A 15,311-nucleotide genomic window follows, 5' to 3' on the forward strand; every position below is an offset into this window, starting at 1 on the left:
TCTATCTTTTCAACATCTCCCCAGCGGATTGAGAGGCAGCCTGTCCATGGAGTGGAGTAGTCCATGGTCCACTGGAACCACTGGTCTAGTCCACTGCCTCAGTTTACCAATGGGAACAGTGAGACCCAGCAAGGGGAAGGTTCACCAGGCGGGCACGTTAGAGACACAGGTCCAGAAACCAGGTGACCCGCCATCTGGTCAGTTGTTCTTTCTAGGGGACTGTGCCACCCTCCTTCATCCTGGCTTTGATTTCCTTGGCTTGTGTTAAAGGATTTTAAAAGGTTGCACCGAAACTGGTAAATGATGCAGTCCTAGCAGTCGGCTCAGGCCCACGAACATGGTGAGTGGTTGAATGTCCCCCGCCGTCTAGGAGGAGAGCATGCGGGCAGAGAGCAGCTTCCGCTTCAGGACAAGCAGGGGTAATGACCCCAGCGCACCTGCCGGGGGCCTAGCTCCATTTTTCACTCTTTTTACTCAAAGAATACGAGGCTGAGGAATAAAAGTAATACAACATTGTAGGAAAACGCGACGAGGTAGAGAGTCAGACGGAGGACAAATGTAATTTTACCACCCGGAAATAACTACTCTTGGTTCTGGTGGATTTCTTTCGGTCTTTTTTCTTTTTGCATATAAACCCTCTCTCCCCATTTTGTACATACATATCTATTATATATTAGATATATATTACATATCTATTATATCTACTTCATATCTTACTCATATTATATATATGTTTCTTTAAATAGAAATGGGGTCCTGTTTGCTTTATATTTCGAGGTTTTCAGGTTGACAGTCTTGTGAGGTGGGCAGGGTGTCATTGTATTTGTCTTAAGATGAGGACACTGAGGTCCAGGGAGACAAAGCAGCACTCCTCATGTCCCCCTGCTGGTGATGGCTGTCCAGGACTGGACACCAGTCCTCCTGGTTTCTGGTCACTGTAGCCAGCCTGAGGCTGGTTCACTGTGCTCTGCCTTTCAGGGGTTGGGGTCCTCAGCGGACAGCTGTATGCCACAGGTGGGCACGACGGGCCCCTGGTGAGGAAGAGCGTTGAGGTTTACGATCCTGGGACAAACACCTGGAAGCAGGTGGCTGACATGAACATGTGCCGGCGCAATGCAGGTAACGTGCTGTTCTCTCCTTCTCCCCTTGGGGGCCGTGGGCCTTTCTCTCTGCAAACGCCAGCTCTAAAGGAGAGGCAGAGGGGAGAGACTCCCAGAGCCTGGGCCTCAGCTTTTGTCCTGAATAGGGAGTGTCCATTTTCCGAGCAGTCTCTAGGCTAAGGGAGGGGAGAGCTTGGAACCCCAAGAGCTAGCCCTAGGGGCCCCCACTTAGGTGCAGATGGTTCCTTCCCTCCCAGTGAAGGATGGTGACTTTCACTGTGCACACATGGACACAGACCCAGAAAAGCCCTCTGGTTGCCATCCGTGTCACCTGCCCATGGCTTTGTTGGGCAGCTAAGCACAGGGCTATGTGGACATGGCCAGACAATGGCACTTGTTTCTATCCTTTCTTTGCCAGTGCCTGGCTGTGCGAGCCTCTCCCTTCCCACCTGAGCCAATCTCCCTCCTTTTAGGGGTAGCCAGGTCCCTGCTTCACTCTCCCGCGGGAGCACGTCCCTTATTCCTCTCTTTGTACTTCCTGTTTCTCCTTCTCTTCCCCTTTCCCTTCCTGTAGGAATGATTTACCTTAGAGTGGTTAGGTTTTTATTCCTGGAACCTGATACCCCTATTAAGCGATTTCCTTTTAGGACTTTGTCCTGTGGGTCACATCCTGTGTTGGAATATCTTACTTTATGCCTAATTACTCTATGAAAGTGTTGGCTTAGCCCAACTTCCCAGGCTGGAAAGACAAACAGGTGACTTTCAGGCAGATTTATTTCCTTTATACTCAAATTACCTGTTTACTAAACCCATTTGTAGCTGACTTGTTGAAAGTGTAAACAGAGGGGTGTTTATTAATTTGCTCATTGCCCAAGCCTGCTGTGATATAACTTGGCATTTGGCCTTAAGCCACATGAGCAAGGAGTTACAGAACCCTCAAGACAGCTGGTCTATCTAGAGTTCGAGAATTAGGTTCAGGTGTAAATGTGTGTATTTATACACGTTCACATATAGATTATTTTTATTTTTATTTTTTTTGAGGAAGATTAGCCCTGAGCTAACATTTGCTGCCAATCCTCCTTTTTTTTGTTGAGGAAGATTGGCCCTGAGCTAACATCCATGCCCATCTTCCTCCACGTTTTAAATGTGGGATGCCTGCCCCAGCATGGCTTGCCAAGCGGCGCCATGTTCGCACCCGGGATCCGAACTGGCGAAACCCGGACCACTGAAGCGGAATGTGCTCCCTTAACCACCGCACCACCGGGTCGGCCCTATTTTTATGTTTTTATAACAAAAATGGAATCACACTGTCATACTGTTTTATCATCTGCCTTTTTAATCTACTTTACAATCTCTCATGAATGTCTTATTATAACACTAAATATATTTACATATTATTTTCAATGGCTAATCATAGTTTAAATAACAAATCTACTATTGGACATTTAGGTTATTTCCATCTTTCCTATAAGTAATGCTTTGGTTATTATAACTGGTCCTTATAGTTAATCAGTGCATGCATCTAAAATTATTTCTTTAGAGTAAAAGGCCAGAAGTGGAATTTTTGAGTCAGAGAGAGCACATGTACTTTTGACACCATCCAGGAAAGGGGTGCCTTTTATACTCTCACTATTTAATCATCTTCAATCCTTTAATGTAATTTTGAAAAGATACACAGCATATTGGATTATGGCCTTTTTAAAATTTTGATGAGCAATAATTACATTTTCCTACTCTTGAGTCCCTGCTGCATGAGGCCTTGCCCCAAAACCAGCTCACTGAGATCAGGGGGTGGGAGGAGTGCCTCGTCCCTGGGCTTTGTGTGTGGGATTAGACCCCAGTCATATAAAGGGATCACAGCTACAACCATTAGCGCCATACAGTATGGATATAACAGGGTTTGTCAGGGAAAAACGTCCAAGCAGAGTGGGAGTAGCGTGCGACAAGTTCCCTGAATTGTCTGATTCCGTAGCTCAGGCTGGATATGGGGAGTCTGCATGGACTGTGGGCGTGTTCTGGTAGAGAGGGGCCCGTCCATAATGCTCTACGTATTTATAGGGTCGGGTCAGGGAGCATCTGTGGGGCCATGTAGCAGTGAAAGCTCCCTGGTCAGAGCAGTGACTTTGTTAGAAAGGGGGATCCTCGGAGCCCAGTGGCTGCTGTCAGTGTGTTCCTCTGTTGAGCAAACTCTCATGGAACCGATTCTCTGCTACCACGAAGGGGAGGGAAACGAGCCTCTGGGGTAATCCAGATTTCTCCCTCCTCCACCTGATCCCTTGTGCTCCTGCTATAATGTCTCCTATGGCTTCTGTTCGATTTCCAGGGGTCTGTGCAGTGAATGGGCTCCTGTATGTGGTTGGAGGCGATGATGGATCCTGCAACTTGGCTTCAGTGGAGTACTACAATCCCGTCGCTGACAAGTGGACGCTGCTGCCAACAAACATGAGCACGGGGCGGAGCTACGCAGGTCAGTGTGCTCCATCCCCACCCACGGAGGCCCTGCGCGGGTTCGGTGGGGGAAAGCTTGCTTAACTTGGGACTGAGTACCTCCTCCAGGGATGGCAGATAACTGTCAGATGTCACCACTCCTTCATTCTGTGCCCATGACAGATACCCATAATTAGCACTTGTTTCCCCAGTGAACCTGAATGCAGCCTCTGAATTCTTCTTTTTTCTTTTTCTTTTTTTTTTTTTGAGGAAGATTAACCCTGAGCTAACTACTGCCAGTCCTCCTCTTTTTGCTGAGGAAGCTGGCCCTGAGCTAACATTCCTGCCCATCTTCTTCTACTTTATCTGTGGGACGCCTACCACAGCGTGGCGTGCCAACTTCCGAACTGGCGAACCCCGGGCTACCGAGAAGCGGAATGTGCGAACTTAACCGCTGCGCCACCGGGCCGGCCCCTGCATTCTTCTTAACACAGTGTTCCAGGGAGTCTCTTCCAGCAAATTTGAGTTGTCATAGAAGGCTTTAGAATTTCATTGCCATTCCTGGTCTGTTTTTTTGCTGGGCTTGGAGATAGAGTAAGATACAGTTCTTGCTTTCCAGAAATTAACTTGGAAAGATAAGACCTGCATACACAAAACAGGAAATGCAAGATGATGTACGCTTAAGTTCTAAGTGGCACTCACTGTACAGGCTTTAGGACATGACAGGTGAGAACTGGCAGAGTCAGGGAACGCCTCCTGGAGGAGATGGGGCTTGATTAAACTTGAGGTGTGTTGCAGTCACGCAGGTAGCTGTCCTTTGCTGGTACCCCCTCTGTGAGCCATGGGGCAGTGTGTTAGGTACATCGTATATGGACTGGGACTGCACCCTTCCATGTTCCAGATGATGAAACTGAGGTTTGGAGAGTTTAAGTAACCTGCCCAAGGCCGCACAACTAAAACACGGCAGAGTCAGAATTCAAACCCAGGTCTGACTCCTAAGCCCATTCTCTTTGGACTGCTGCAGCTCAGGGTTAGAGATAAAGCATTCCAGGCAAGAGGCTGGAGGGAGGAGTAAGGCGTGAGGCTGCTGTAGAGGCTTGTTCTTGGGGAATGTGTTTGATGGGATTGGTGAGGTACTGGGAATGGGATCAAAGTTGGTGCTGCTGAGGTCGGGGGTCTGTAGGGATATAAGCAAGCCTATATATCCACAATGTAGCCCAGCTCCTTGTATCTGGTTTTCCAGAAACTGGACTAGTTAGAGCTAACATTTATTTATTGAGTACATACAGTGTGCCAGGCATTATCTTAAGTATTTTACAACCATTATCTCATTCAATCTACACTAGGACTCCAATGGTATTCTTGTTACCATTTTGTATTAGAAAGGTGAATCATTGCATCTTGTTTGAATGTCAGTGTGAAGGAAAATTGTGCCTTGCAGGCTCAAAGGAGTTTGTATCCTATTCTCTCAACACAAGGCTTCAATTGCAATGAACTTATTTCACTTTTTTCCCCTCATTTAGGATTTTTCTTGAGTAAGTATAAAAGATTTTAGAGGCGTTTTGGTCCTAGAATGATTCTGTTCTCATGGTTAATTATTAAATAACCCAGCACTATCATTTTCTTTTCGAAGCTGTAGTGGGAAGTACAGGGCATTTTCTAGTACAAGGCCGTGAGGCCAGTGAGGGATCCCTGGCTCCACACCTGCCTTCAGGATAGGGGAAGGCTCAGGGGTGAGAGGTTAGAATTTGATCTATGGCCTGAATATTTCATGCCCATTTCTTCATGTCTGCCCACTCCAGAAGTAGGTGGGAAGGAGACAAGGAGATGTGCAATTTGTGTTCAGATCCATTGACTGAGTGAATCTATTATCTTAGAATCTAAGGAAATGTCCTGAAACCCGAAGATTTAGGACAAAGTTATTTAATGGAGCATTATTTATCATAGCAAAAAACTGAGACCTACTTAATGACATGAGGGAAATGCTTACATAAATTGTGGAGAAATTACACAGTGGAAGTGTTTTTAATGTCATGAGAAAATGTTTGTGATGGACTGAGGTTAAAAAAGGAGGATGCAGAGTGCATGAGCCGCGAGAGCTCAGTCAGGTAGCTGCATCACGGGGGTTTGATGCGCTGCTGCTGAAGGAAGTGGATGTGGGAGTCAGATCTGACGTTGCATCCCAGCTCTGCCACTGGCCCTGGGATGTGGGGCAAGGTGACCATAGGACCGAATCTGTTTTCTCATTTGTAAAATGAGAATAAAATTATCCTAAGCTTCTTCGGGCTGTTCTCAGAATGAATTGCAATAATAGTTGGAATGCGCTTAGCACAATGCCTGCTTGGCACATAGAAACCACTCGGTAAATGATCATGACTATTATTAGAAGCCAGGAAAAATTCCAAAAAGATAATCGTGATCCTCTTTGTATGAAGGGATTAAAGTTTTTTTCTTTGTGTTCTGCGTTTTCCAAATTTTCCATAATGAGAATATTTTACTTTTATAATCAAAAGATAAAGCTTATATAAAAAAGCAATACAGGAACCTGCTTTTAAAAAAATACTACTTTGTGAAAGAGAAGCCTGGGGTGCAGACAAGATGTCCTCAAGGTCAGGCAATACGTCTGGGGCTGAGAACTCAGGTTCTGCCCGCCTCTGAGCTTTTATGTCTGCACCTTTATTCAGGAATAAGCATGAAATGAATGTCTTAGCAGAATCTCACTGTAGGGTATCCTGGGGTTTCTTTGAGCAATGTTCTCTCAATCTCGTCTTCAACCAGAAGATTTTATAGTCATGGGAATATGTTAAAATAAGGTTCTAGTTACACCTTACCTGTAGGGCTTACTTGTAAGTTAGGATTTTCTTCAGCTGTGGGTACCACAAAAACAGACAGATACTTGCTTAAATAAGGAAGGAGTGTGTTTGTCTCAGGCAGAAAGAAATCCATGGCTGGTCTAGTGGCCCAGACTGTCATTGAAGAATCAGGTCTCTCCTCTCTTTTCTGTTCTGCCAACTTTATCAACAGCTGCTGCTTCCCCTTGGGCCTTGCATGAGCATTCCAGGCAGGACAAGGGACAAAGCCCAAACTGTAGCACTGGCAGGCTGGCATCATTTTCATGGGGGCCAGGACTGGGTCACATGGCACTTCCAGCTGCAAGGTGGGGAAGCTGAACTCATAATTTACCAGTCTCTATTAATAGAGGATAAGTAGAAGGAAGTTGGCTAAATCAGCCTACAGTATCAGTCATATCTCAGTATATTACAGTGAGATTTTAGAGTCATACACGGATTCACAGTTTGCTATTGAGTATGGTTCATCTTGGCTAAAATTGTAACACATACAGACATGTATGGAGTGTTCCATCCCTTTCCTCTTTCCCTTCTGAGTTATTATTGTCACAAATTATTCTTTTCTGTGTTGTTAGTTTGTGACTAAATTGAAATGTTTATAGTTATTTATTTTTTATTTTTTTAAAGATTGGCATCTGAGCTAACAACTGTTGCCAATCTTTTTTTTTCTGCTTTTTTCTCCCCAAATCCCCCCAGCACATAGTTGTGTATTTTTAGTTGTGGGTCCTTCTAGTTGTGGCATGTGGGACGCCGCCTCAATGTGACCTGACAAGCAGTGCCATGTCCGTGCCCAGGAACTGAACCAGTGAAACCCTGGGCCACTGAAGCGGAGCGCATGAACTTAACTACTGGGCCATGGGGCCAGCCCCTAAATTGAAATGTTTATAGTTATTTTCGATGCTTTCCTTCCCTTTGTCTTTTATGTTATAATTAAGTGTTTACTGACCTATTCTGATATAGATCTGCAATCTTCTGATTCTGTCTATTTATCTCCTTGCTCAAGGTTTTATAAACCTTTGCCTTTTTGTTACAGGTAGGAGGGCTTCCTTCATTGTTTCTTGTAAGGCAGGTCTAGTGATGGTGAACTCCCTCAGCTTTTGTTTATCTGGGAAAGCTTTTATTTCTCCATCATATCTAAAGGATAGTTTCACTGGATATTCTTGGCTGAAAGTTTTTGTCTTTCAGTATTTTGAATATATCGTTCCATTCTCTCCTAGCCTGTAAGGTTTCTGCTGAGAAATCCTCAGAAAGCCAGATAAGGATTTCTTTGTAGGTTTTCTTCTTCTCCCTTGCTGCCATTAATACTTTTTCTTTATCGTTGGCTTTTGCCAGTTTTAATAGTCTATGCTTTGGAGAAGGTCTTTTTGCATCTGTGTGATTAGGGGTTCTACTGGCTTTATGTGCTTGTAACTCCAGCTCCTTCCCCAGGTTTGGGAAGTTCTCAGCTATTATTTCTTTGAACAAGCTCTTTGCTCTCCTTTCTCCCTCTGGAATACCTATAATCCTTATGTTGCTTTTCCTAATTGAGTTGAATGTCTCTCAAAGAATTTCTTCATTTAAAAAAAAATCTTATTTCTCTTTCCTCCACCTGAAGCATTTCTAGATTTCTATACTCTAAATCACTAATTCTGTTCTTCCATAGAATCTGCTCTATTTTTTACGGATTCTAGATTATTTTTTATCTAATTCATTGTCTTCTTCATCTCCAGAGTTTGTTTGTCATTTTTTTTTTTAAGAGTTTCAATCTCTTTGGTGAAATATTCCTTCTGCTCATTAATTTTATTCCTGAGCTCGTTGAACTGTCTTCCTGAGTTTCCTTGTAACTTGTTGAGTTTCTTTATGATAACTGTTTTGAATTCTCTGTCATTTAGATTGTAAATTTCTGTGAGTTCAGGATTGGTTTCTGGAAACTTGTCATTTTCCTTCTGCTCTGAAGTGTTACTGTAGCCTTCATGGAGTTTGATGAAGTGGTCCTTTGCTGCTTCATTTGTGGTAGTATGAAGTTGCAGATTCCTCCTCCCACTGCTGGAGGGTGGGCAGGAGCTGTGTTTTCTGATCTCACTTCATCTGCTGGAAGTTGTGCTGGTAGGGCTGTTCTGCATTCCCCTGGACTGGCTGCAGCTGCTCTGCAGGTTGTGCTCATGTGGGCAGGGCCTCTGCACTGGGCAGGTGGGTTGGGCATCATAGGTGGGGCCTCTGTGCTCAGCAGGGGGCTGGCTGAGCTGCTGGGTGCCAGGCGGGAGGGGCAGTCATGCAGGGGCTGAGCTGCCACTCAGTGGGTCCCTCAGGCTGCTGTGCTCCACAAGTGGGGTGCCTTCTGAGTAGGTGGGGAGCCTTCTTGCCTGCGCTGCACTAAAGGTGGGGGGCACCCATGTTGGGGCTGAGCTGCCACTTGGTGGGTCCCTCAGGCTGCTGTGCTCCACGAGTGGCATGCCTTCTGAGTGAGTGGGATGCCTTCTTGTCTGTGCTGCACTAAGGCCAAGAGGTGCCCATGTCGGGGCTGACCCACCACTCAGTGGGTTCCTCAGGCTGCTGTCTCCATGGGTGGGGGTGCCTTCTGAGCAGGCAGGGCACCTTCTTGCCTGTGCTGCACTGGGGTGAGGGGCACTCACACGGTGGCTAAGCCACCACCGATTGGTGCAGAGCAATCCTGTGGATGGGCTGCAACTCTGCAAGCAATTGCACAGGCAGAGCTTTCCCTGCCTCCTCCTACAGTTGTGCACAGCTGCTGTGTAAGGACCCACAAACTGGCTCACTGCCCCTGGGGTTGGGAAGGGTGCAGTTACTTAGTTCTACTGCCTCCCAAGGATCCAGTCTACCCACCTTCAGACGCATAGCTATGTGGGCCTCTCGGAAGTCCTGTTGTGCTGTGCGGGGAGTCCTCTGCTGGTTAATGATTGTCCATTTAGGTGTAACTTAAAGGGGAGAGACTGAGAGAACAACTCACTCCACTGTGATGCTGACATCGCTCCTCTAGAGTGTTTATCCAAGTATAGAATTTAGCACCGGAGGGTTCTTTCAGTTAGATGACGTTGAATATTATGGGAACTGAACCTAAAGAGATAAATGGACTTGTCTGAGGCCACAGTGCAGCTTGACTGGTGGCAGAAGTAAGATGGGAATTCAGTTTTTCTTACTTCCATGAAGTCAGTGCACTGTTCTTTCCAGTTCGTTTTAGTGTCTTCTAAAAGTAGACGTGAATAACTCATCACTTTCTCTGAAAATGATACAAATGCAGAGCTGTGGAGCTCCCTCTGGGTTTTCACTGAGGGTGCTGAGCGTCGTTAAGCTGAGTGCTGGGGTTGGGAAGGGGAGTGGTTACAATACGAGGTGAGTCCATGTGATGATGTGGGGTGAGACACTAACCTGGTGTTGAAGGGCTATGTTCATGGGCTCACATATCTTGTGGGGGACTTGGCTGTTCGAGTGAGAAACAGCCATCTGCTGGCAGCCTGAGTCCAGAGGCCCTTCAATATTTGGATACAAATTGTGCCCATTTCCCTTGGCCGTGGCTTGGGCTGTCTTGGATTCATGAACTCCTTGGGACTCTGAATAACTGGAGAAGCTAAGATGATAACTTTCTCCCCCTTTCATCGTAGGTGTTGCTGTAATTCACAAGCCCTTGTGACCCCAACTCCCAATGCCAGGATGTGGAGGAAGGGAGGGGTGCTGCCTGTGACTCAGAACAGTGGGACCACGACTGCTGGATGCCACTCGCTGCAAGAGTCTGCAGTGGAGCGAGAGCCACCCTCCTCTGACTTGGCAGAGTGGCGAGCTGGTGGAACACCGGTGACCCATCTCCTGCTCCCTGAGGTGTTTTGGCCTCTGCCCTGAGCAGTGGGCTCCTGATAGCTCCAGGTGGCACCTTTGGGCTTTTTTGTGTTTCTACAGGGACAGTGTGTGTATATGTGTGTTTGTGGGTGTGTGTGTGTGTGTGTCTGTGCGTAGAACATGGTGTTTCACTGAGTTGGGGGTGTGTGAAAATCTACTGGATTTCTTTACTACTGATCCTTCCCCTATGCTAAAAATCGAATCACAGAAACCTCTCTTCTGGATTTGCCCATTGGGCCCCCGAGACTACTAAAGCTGCTGTCTGCTGGAGGTCATGCTGGACAACGAATGTCCAGAAATAACTAGCTAGAGGGGCAGTGCTTTGACCATGCCCACACACTGGCCTGACTACTGGCGCTGTCTGCAGAGGAGCTGGCATGCTCAGAGCTGCACCGTGTTCTTTGTGCGTCAGAACTAGGAGCAAAGGGTCCCCAACTCCCCTGCCAGGTGCTTTTCCTTGGGCTCTCCTCTGGGAAGCAGAAGAGAGCTGCCCAGTCTTTAGGCCACTGGTCTTTGATGTCATGGATTCCAGGTTTGGGAGATTTTGTGTCTTTCAGCAGGAAAACTAGCTTTTCATAGAAGCCATGACTAACACACTGGAGAAAAAGATATACATGAAAAACAAAAACAAAACCCAAAGTCTCTGCCCATAATCATCTCAGAGAGGATCCTACCTCTGGGTTTCCCGGGATAGGACAGTCCCCATTTACACTTATAGTCCAAGCTTAATTATTCACAGCATCCCATTTTACCCTCGAAAGTGTTCTGGTTCAAAGGATGAGTAAAAGGTCACCCTACCTCCAAATCCAAAGCTGGGTTTGTCTCTGCATTGGATGGGGTCATGTGTGATTTGGATGGACATGGATGCCTTCAAAGGAGTATGCTTGCTGGGGCTGGCCCTCAGCGCTTTGTGATGATGGTCATGTCTGTCTGATATCCTTTCCTTGTGCTCTCCCCCATTCCAGGGCATGTACCCTCTCTCCAACCCTCTGAACACCTGCCTCCTCCTTGCTTCCCCTGTTAGGGGAGGAGATGGTGGTAGGCCTTGGATGTGTGATCTCTCTGAGGGGTACTTGCATTTTAAGAGAGGAGCTTGATGAGAGCTTTGCTAATTCACAGGTAAAATTATTAATGACAGAACTTCAAGCATCTGGAGGCGGGTATTCGAGGGCACATGGAGTCATTTGTATTTTAAAAAAATAACCTTAAAGCTGTGCTCTTTCTAAACTAGCAAGTTGCTTATGTTGGAATTTCTGGCATAAGGAGGGGAAGGCTTGTGTCTCGAGAACAGTCCTCCCACTTTGGGGGCTGGGGTTTGACCCTCCATGATGCCAAGGTCCACCTGCAGGGAGGTGGGGGCCTTTATAGACCCTGATGTTGAACTTTTGACACAATTGGGCTACTTCAAAGCAGATATTGCAGGAGATTAGTGTTCCCCCACCCCCCTGCCACGACCCCAACCAAAACCCAGGGCCCTCCCTGGCTAGTCGGCCACTTCGTGTATTTACTGTATGTTTATTGTGCACTAAACACTCAACTCTCCTGAAGAGGGAACTTCTCCTTCTGATGTTGAGCAGCTGTTATTTCAGCGAGACATCTGGAGAGCACCAAGGCACCCAGAATTTTTAGTAACCTTGGGAAGAGACTAAAATATCCAGCTTCGGTGGAGCTGGAAGAAATGTCTCCAAAGGAATCAGCCATGCTTTTAGTTGGGTGCTCTGTCTCACCCAGCACTGGGGATGCCTGTGTTTTCAGAGCTCTGCCTGGCTCTGGATCGGAGGCTGATGGAATGAGCTTTTTGTTCCAAATGTTCTTCCTCCCTCTCTGAGGAGGGTTTGGGACTTTGTTTTGGTGAGTGTGTGTGGATGGTGGGGATGAGGTTGGGGGCTGGGGCCTGATGTGTGTTATTTGCACAACACCTGATTTCAGGTGAAAGGTGAATTCCCCATCCCCTCCCCAGCCCCTGGGAGCTGGGCTTTCATGCTTGTGTTGGGGAGGCTACGGTTTGTGTGTCATTGTCCCAGAAAGGGTCCCTTCCCTGAAAGCTAGCCAGCTATGTTTTCTGCTTTTGAATTTTTGCTATTGGTTCCACCTCACATCTCCCTTCCCAGGAGGCACTGCCCCTGCCGTAGTGCTGCTGAGGCCATGTTCATTTCATCCTCGTGTGTCCTTTCTCATGGGGACTAGAACACTGGTACGTCATCACCAAAAAGCCAATCTGTTCAGCTGCCCACAGATGCCATCCAAAACCTGCTGTCTCTTTATCACCTGGTACGATTCTCTCCACAGTGGACACAACAGACTTACTTTCAAGTCTGTGCTGGCCACGTGGTAGGTGAACCCCCAGTGCCCCCATTCAGGTGGCCACAACTGCTTGTGAATGCAGCTTTGCCAGTGGTGTATCTGAAATCTGATCACAGTGATGAAATGGAATTTGGTCCAAGGTTACAAGCAGCTTAGACACCACTTGGATACTGATTTGGACGACATAGAAGTCAGACTCTGAATTCCAAAGTTATTTCTCATAAGTACCCAATGGCATCTCTCCATCTAAAAAGTTGCAGTATTATGCAAATGAAAGTGACCTCATTTTCTGCTATGCAATAAGAATACTTAATTCTCTTTCATGACAAACCAGTTGCAATATCCCCTAAGATGCTTTTTGAGCTGTCTTACTTTGATATCTGTTGTGTAAAGTTTATATATTCCTGAGCCAGATCCTTTCAAAGATTGCCTTTTTATAAAATTGAAGCTATAGCTTTCAGGCTAAAATTTTAATGTAGATATTTTTATAAGATAATTTTTCAAGATATTTGAATTGCTTTTTATTGTCCATGATAATGAAATGTTGTGTTCTATATGTCATTCACTCTCAAACATACTTCACGCCTTTAGCTGTCTTCCCTTTGTTTCTCACCCTCCAAAAACTGATTTTTCAGTAGCTCCAGATAGACAAGTCTCTTTGACTCTCTGACTTCTTTCTTGCACCATATTCAAGGGAGATTGCTGAATTTAAAAACACAATCACTAATGTTTCTTGAATCGCTTAGGGACTAATGTTAAGCTTGACTCAGCACTTACGCATCTAGATTGCCTGTCCACTTTATTGGGAGTCTGCTTTCCACAGGGGTGAGGCTAGTTGGCCCATCTCCTGGCAGCTCTCACTGCCTGGCACTGAGCCTGGCACGCCATGGTGTGGGGAAGCCCAGAGAAGGGCCTACTTGCCGCCCTATACTTCTAGTAGTTTCCTAGGTCCAGCGGACCAGTCCTCGTTCTCTTCTGTCCCCTTGTTCTTCTGAAGCTTCCAACAGCTTAAGGCCTTTGCTGCTGGATGACATGTCTTTTGGAGGCATATTGTCTGTGAACTTTAAAAGAGGGGTCACTCCTCACGACCCCCTAAGAATGTGTTAAGCATACGCTTTGCAGATGCTCATACTACACTTGTAACTTGTTTCTTGAGCTGTGTCTACACTCCAGGCTCTATTTTGTGTACTTATGTATCACTAGCCTCGTTTAAAAAAAATCTTTATTTTTATTATTATTGGGACAGGTGCCATTTGAATTGCCTCCATGCTCTCCCTTTGCACCTTGTTGGATCAAGTTGGGAGGTTGAATGAACTCGTATTCCAGTTAGCTGGAATTTCTAAGGCTCTGTTTGCCTGGAGAAGAAAGGAGGTTGGAATGTAATTTTTTTTAAGTGTTTGCACTACTTAGAGTCCTAAGCCCCTCAAGTTCAGCTGTGCTGTGTATCTACTGACCAAGCAGGGGAGCCGGCAGCACTTCTGACATCTGGGAATGGAAGAGGCTTCTTCCGTGGTGGATAATCACAGCCTCGTAGCCCTTGTGCAGCCTTTGTCATGGGGTGCGGTGACTCGTGGATATGGTGTCAGCCGCGGCAGAAATGCATGGGTCTGTGGTGTTTGGAGAAATGAATTGCTCTAGTGCTTTGTTCTTGCCTTTGGTTTTGAGATTTCAAATTATTTTTCCCCTTTTTCAGTGGCAATAAAGGACCCTTGTTGGACTTCTTGTTTAACTTGTACATGATGTGTAAAATACTTTCTCCGAAAGAAAACTCAAGACACTTGAATGTGTATGTCTGTGTGGGTGCTCTGTCTGTGTGGTTGTCCACAGGCAGGCAGACTCGATCACTGATACCCCATACAACACATTGCATGGGTAAGGTCCTTGATCTGGTGTCCTCTGCTTGGATTTTAGGGACCGTATATCTTGTAAAAGAACACTTGTTACATGCTTGATCTGTTACAGTGATAGCTGAAGAAACAGTTCCTTGGATGTGTTATATTAACAGGAATTGTGTTCTAGTTTCCCATACTGTATGTTACTTTAATTTTAATAAAAGCCAAACTGTGAGAACCTTTCTAGGTATTTCATTTCTGTAGTCCAGCCTCTCACTATGCCTCAGACATGAAAAGGACAGACTTATTTCTGCTGTCTTCAAATTTTAAAATTTTCCCCTTAAGGTCGGCTGGGCAGGGTCTGGGTTCCTTTGGCCTCTGTTCTCTGGCCTCAGCACAGTGCCAGACCCACAAAAACCTTCTTCAGCGAGGCCCAGAGAGGCCAGTTCCTCCAGTACGTGTTCAGTGGTGTGGGCAGCTGCCCGGTGATCATTGTGAGGTGGGTGTACTGGTCTCCGGCATGGGGAGGAGGAGACAGAGATTCAGCGGTAAATAAACATTGATTTTAAAATGTTCATTATAAGACCTAGAGATTTTATAGTTTTTTTAAATGTTTTTATTATTAAATATATAAAATTTTATTAAATGTATACAACTATTTATTAAATGTTTATAAAATATCAACATATGAAATAGTAATAATAGTTAATGTTTATTGAGTACAGTCATGCGCTGCTTGACAACATTTCAGTTAGTGATGGACTGCGCACACGACAGCGGTCCCATAAGATGAGTACCAGACAGCCTGGTGTGTGGTAGGCTATACTATCTAGGTTTATGTAAGTACACACTATGATGTTCGCACAGCGACGAAGTCGCTTAACGATGCATTTCTCAGAACGTGCCCCTGTCATTAAGCGATGCGTGACTGTACTCACTATGTGCCGGGCACTTTTCTAAGGGCTTTA

The 15,311-nt window shown here is 45.9% G+C and overlaps 1 protein-coding gene across 4 annotated transcripts in view; it reads left to right on the top strand.

Moving 5' to 3' along the window:
- KLHL3 (kelch like family member 3) overlaps nt 1-14,591 on the top strand; it is a 111,488-nt gene extending 96,897 nt beyond the window's left edge. For 3 of the 4 annotated variants that reach the window (XM_070517329.1, XM_070517328.1, XM_044780525.2), the window contains 3 exons: nt 979-1,119; nt 3,424-3,567; nt 9,976-14,584. In XM_070517329.1, coding sequence (XP_070373430.1) covers nt 979-1,119; nt 3,424-3,567; nt 9,976-10,004 — 314 coding nt within the window. In that variant the 3' untranslated portion in view covers nt 10,005-14,584. Of the gene's footprint in view, nt 1-978; nt 1,120-3,423; nt 3,568-9,975 lie in introns of all 4 variants that reach the window. The other variant, XM_014828459.3, reaches the window with a different exon arrangement.
- The last annotated feature ends 720 nt before the right edge of the window (nt 14,592-15,311 follow it).

This window comes from Equus asinus, chromosome 9 (genome assembly GCF_041296235.1).
Source record: "Equus asinus isolate D_3611 breed Donkey chromosome 9, EquAss-T2T_v2, whole genome shotgun sequence".
NCBI lineage: Eukaryota > Metazoa > Chordata > Mammalia > Perissodactyla > Equidae > Equus > Equus asinus.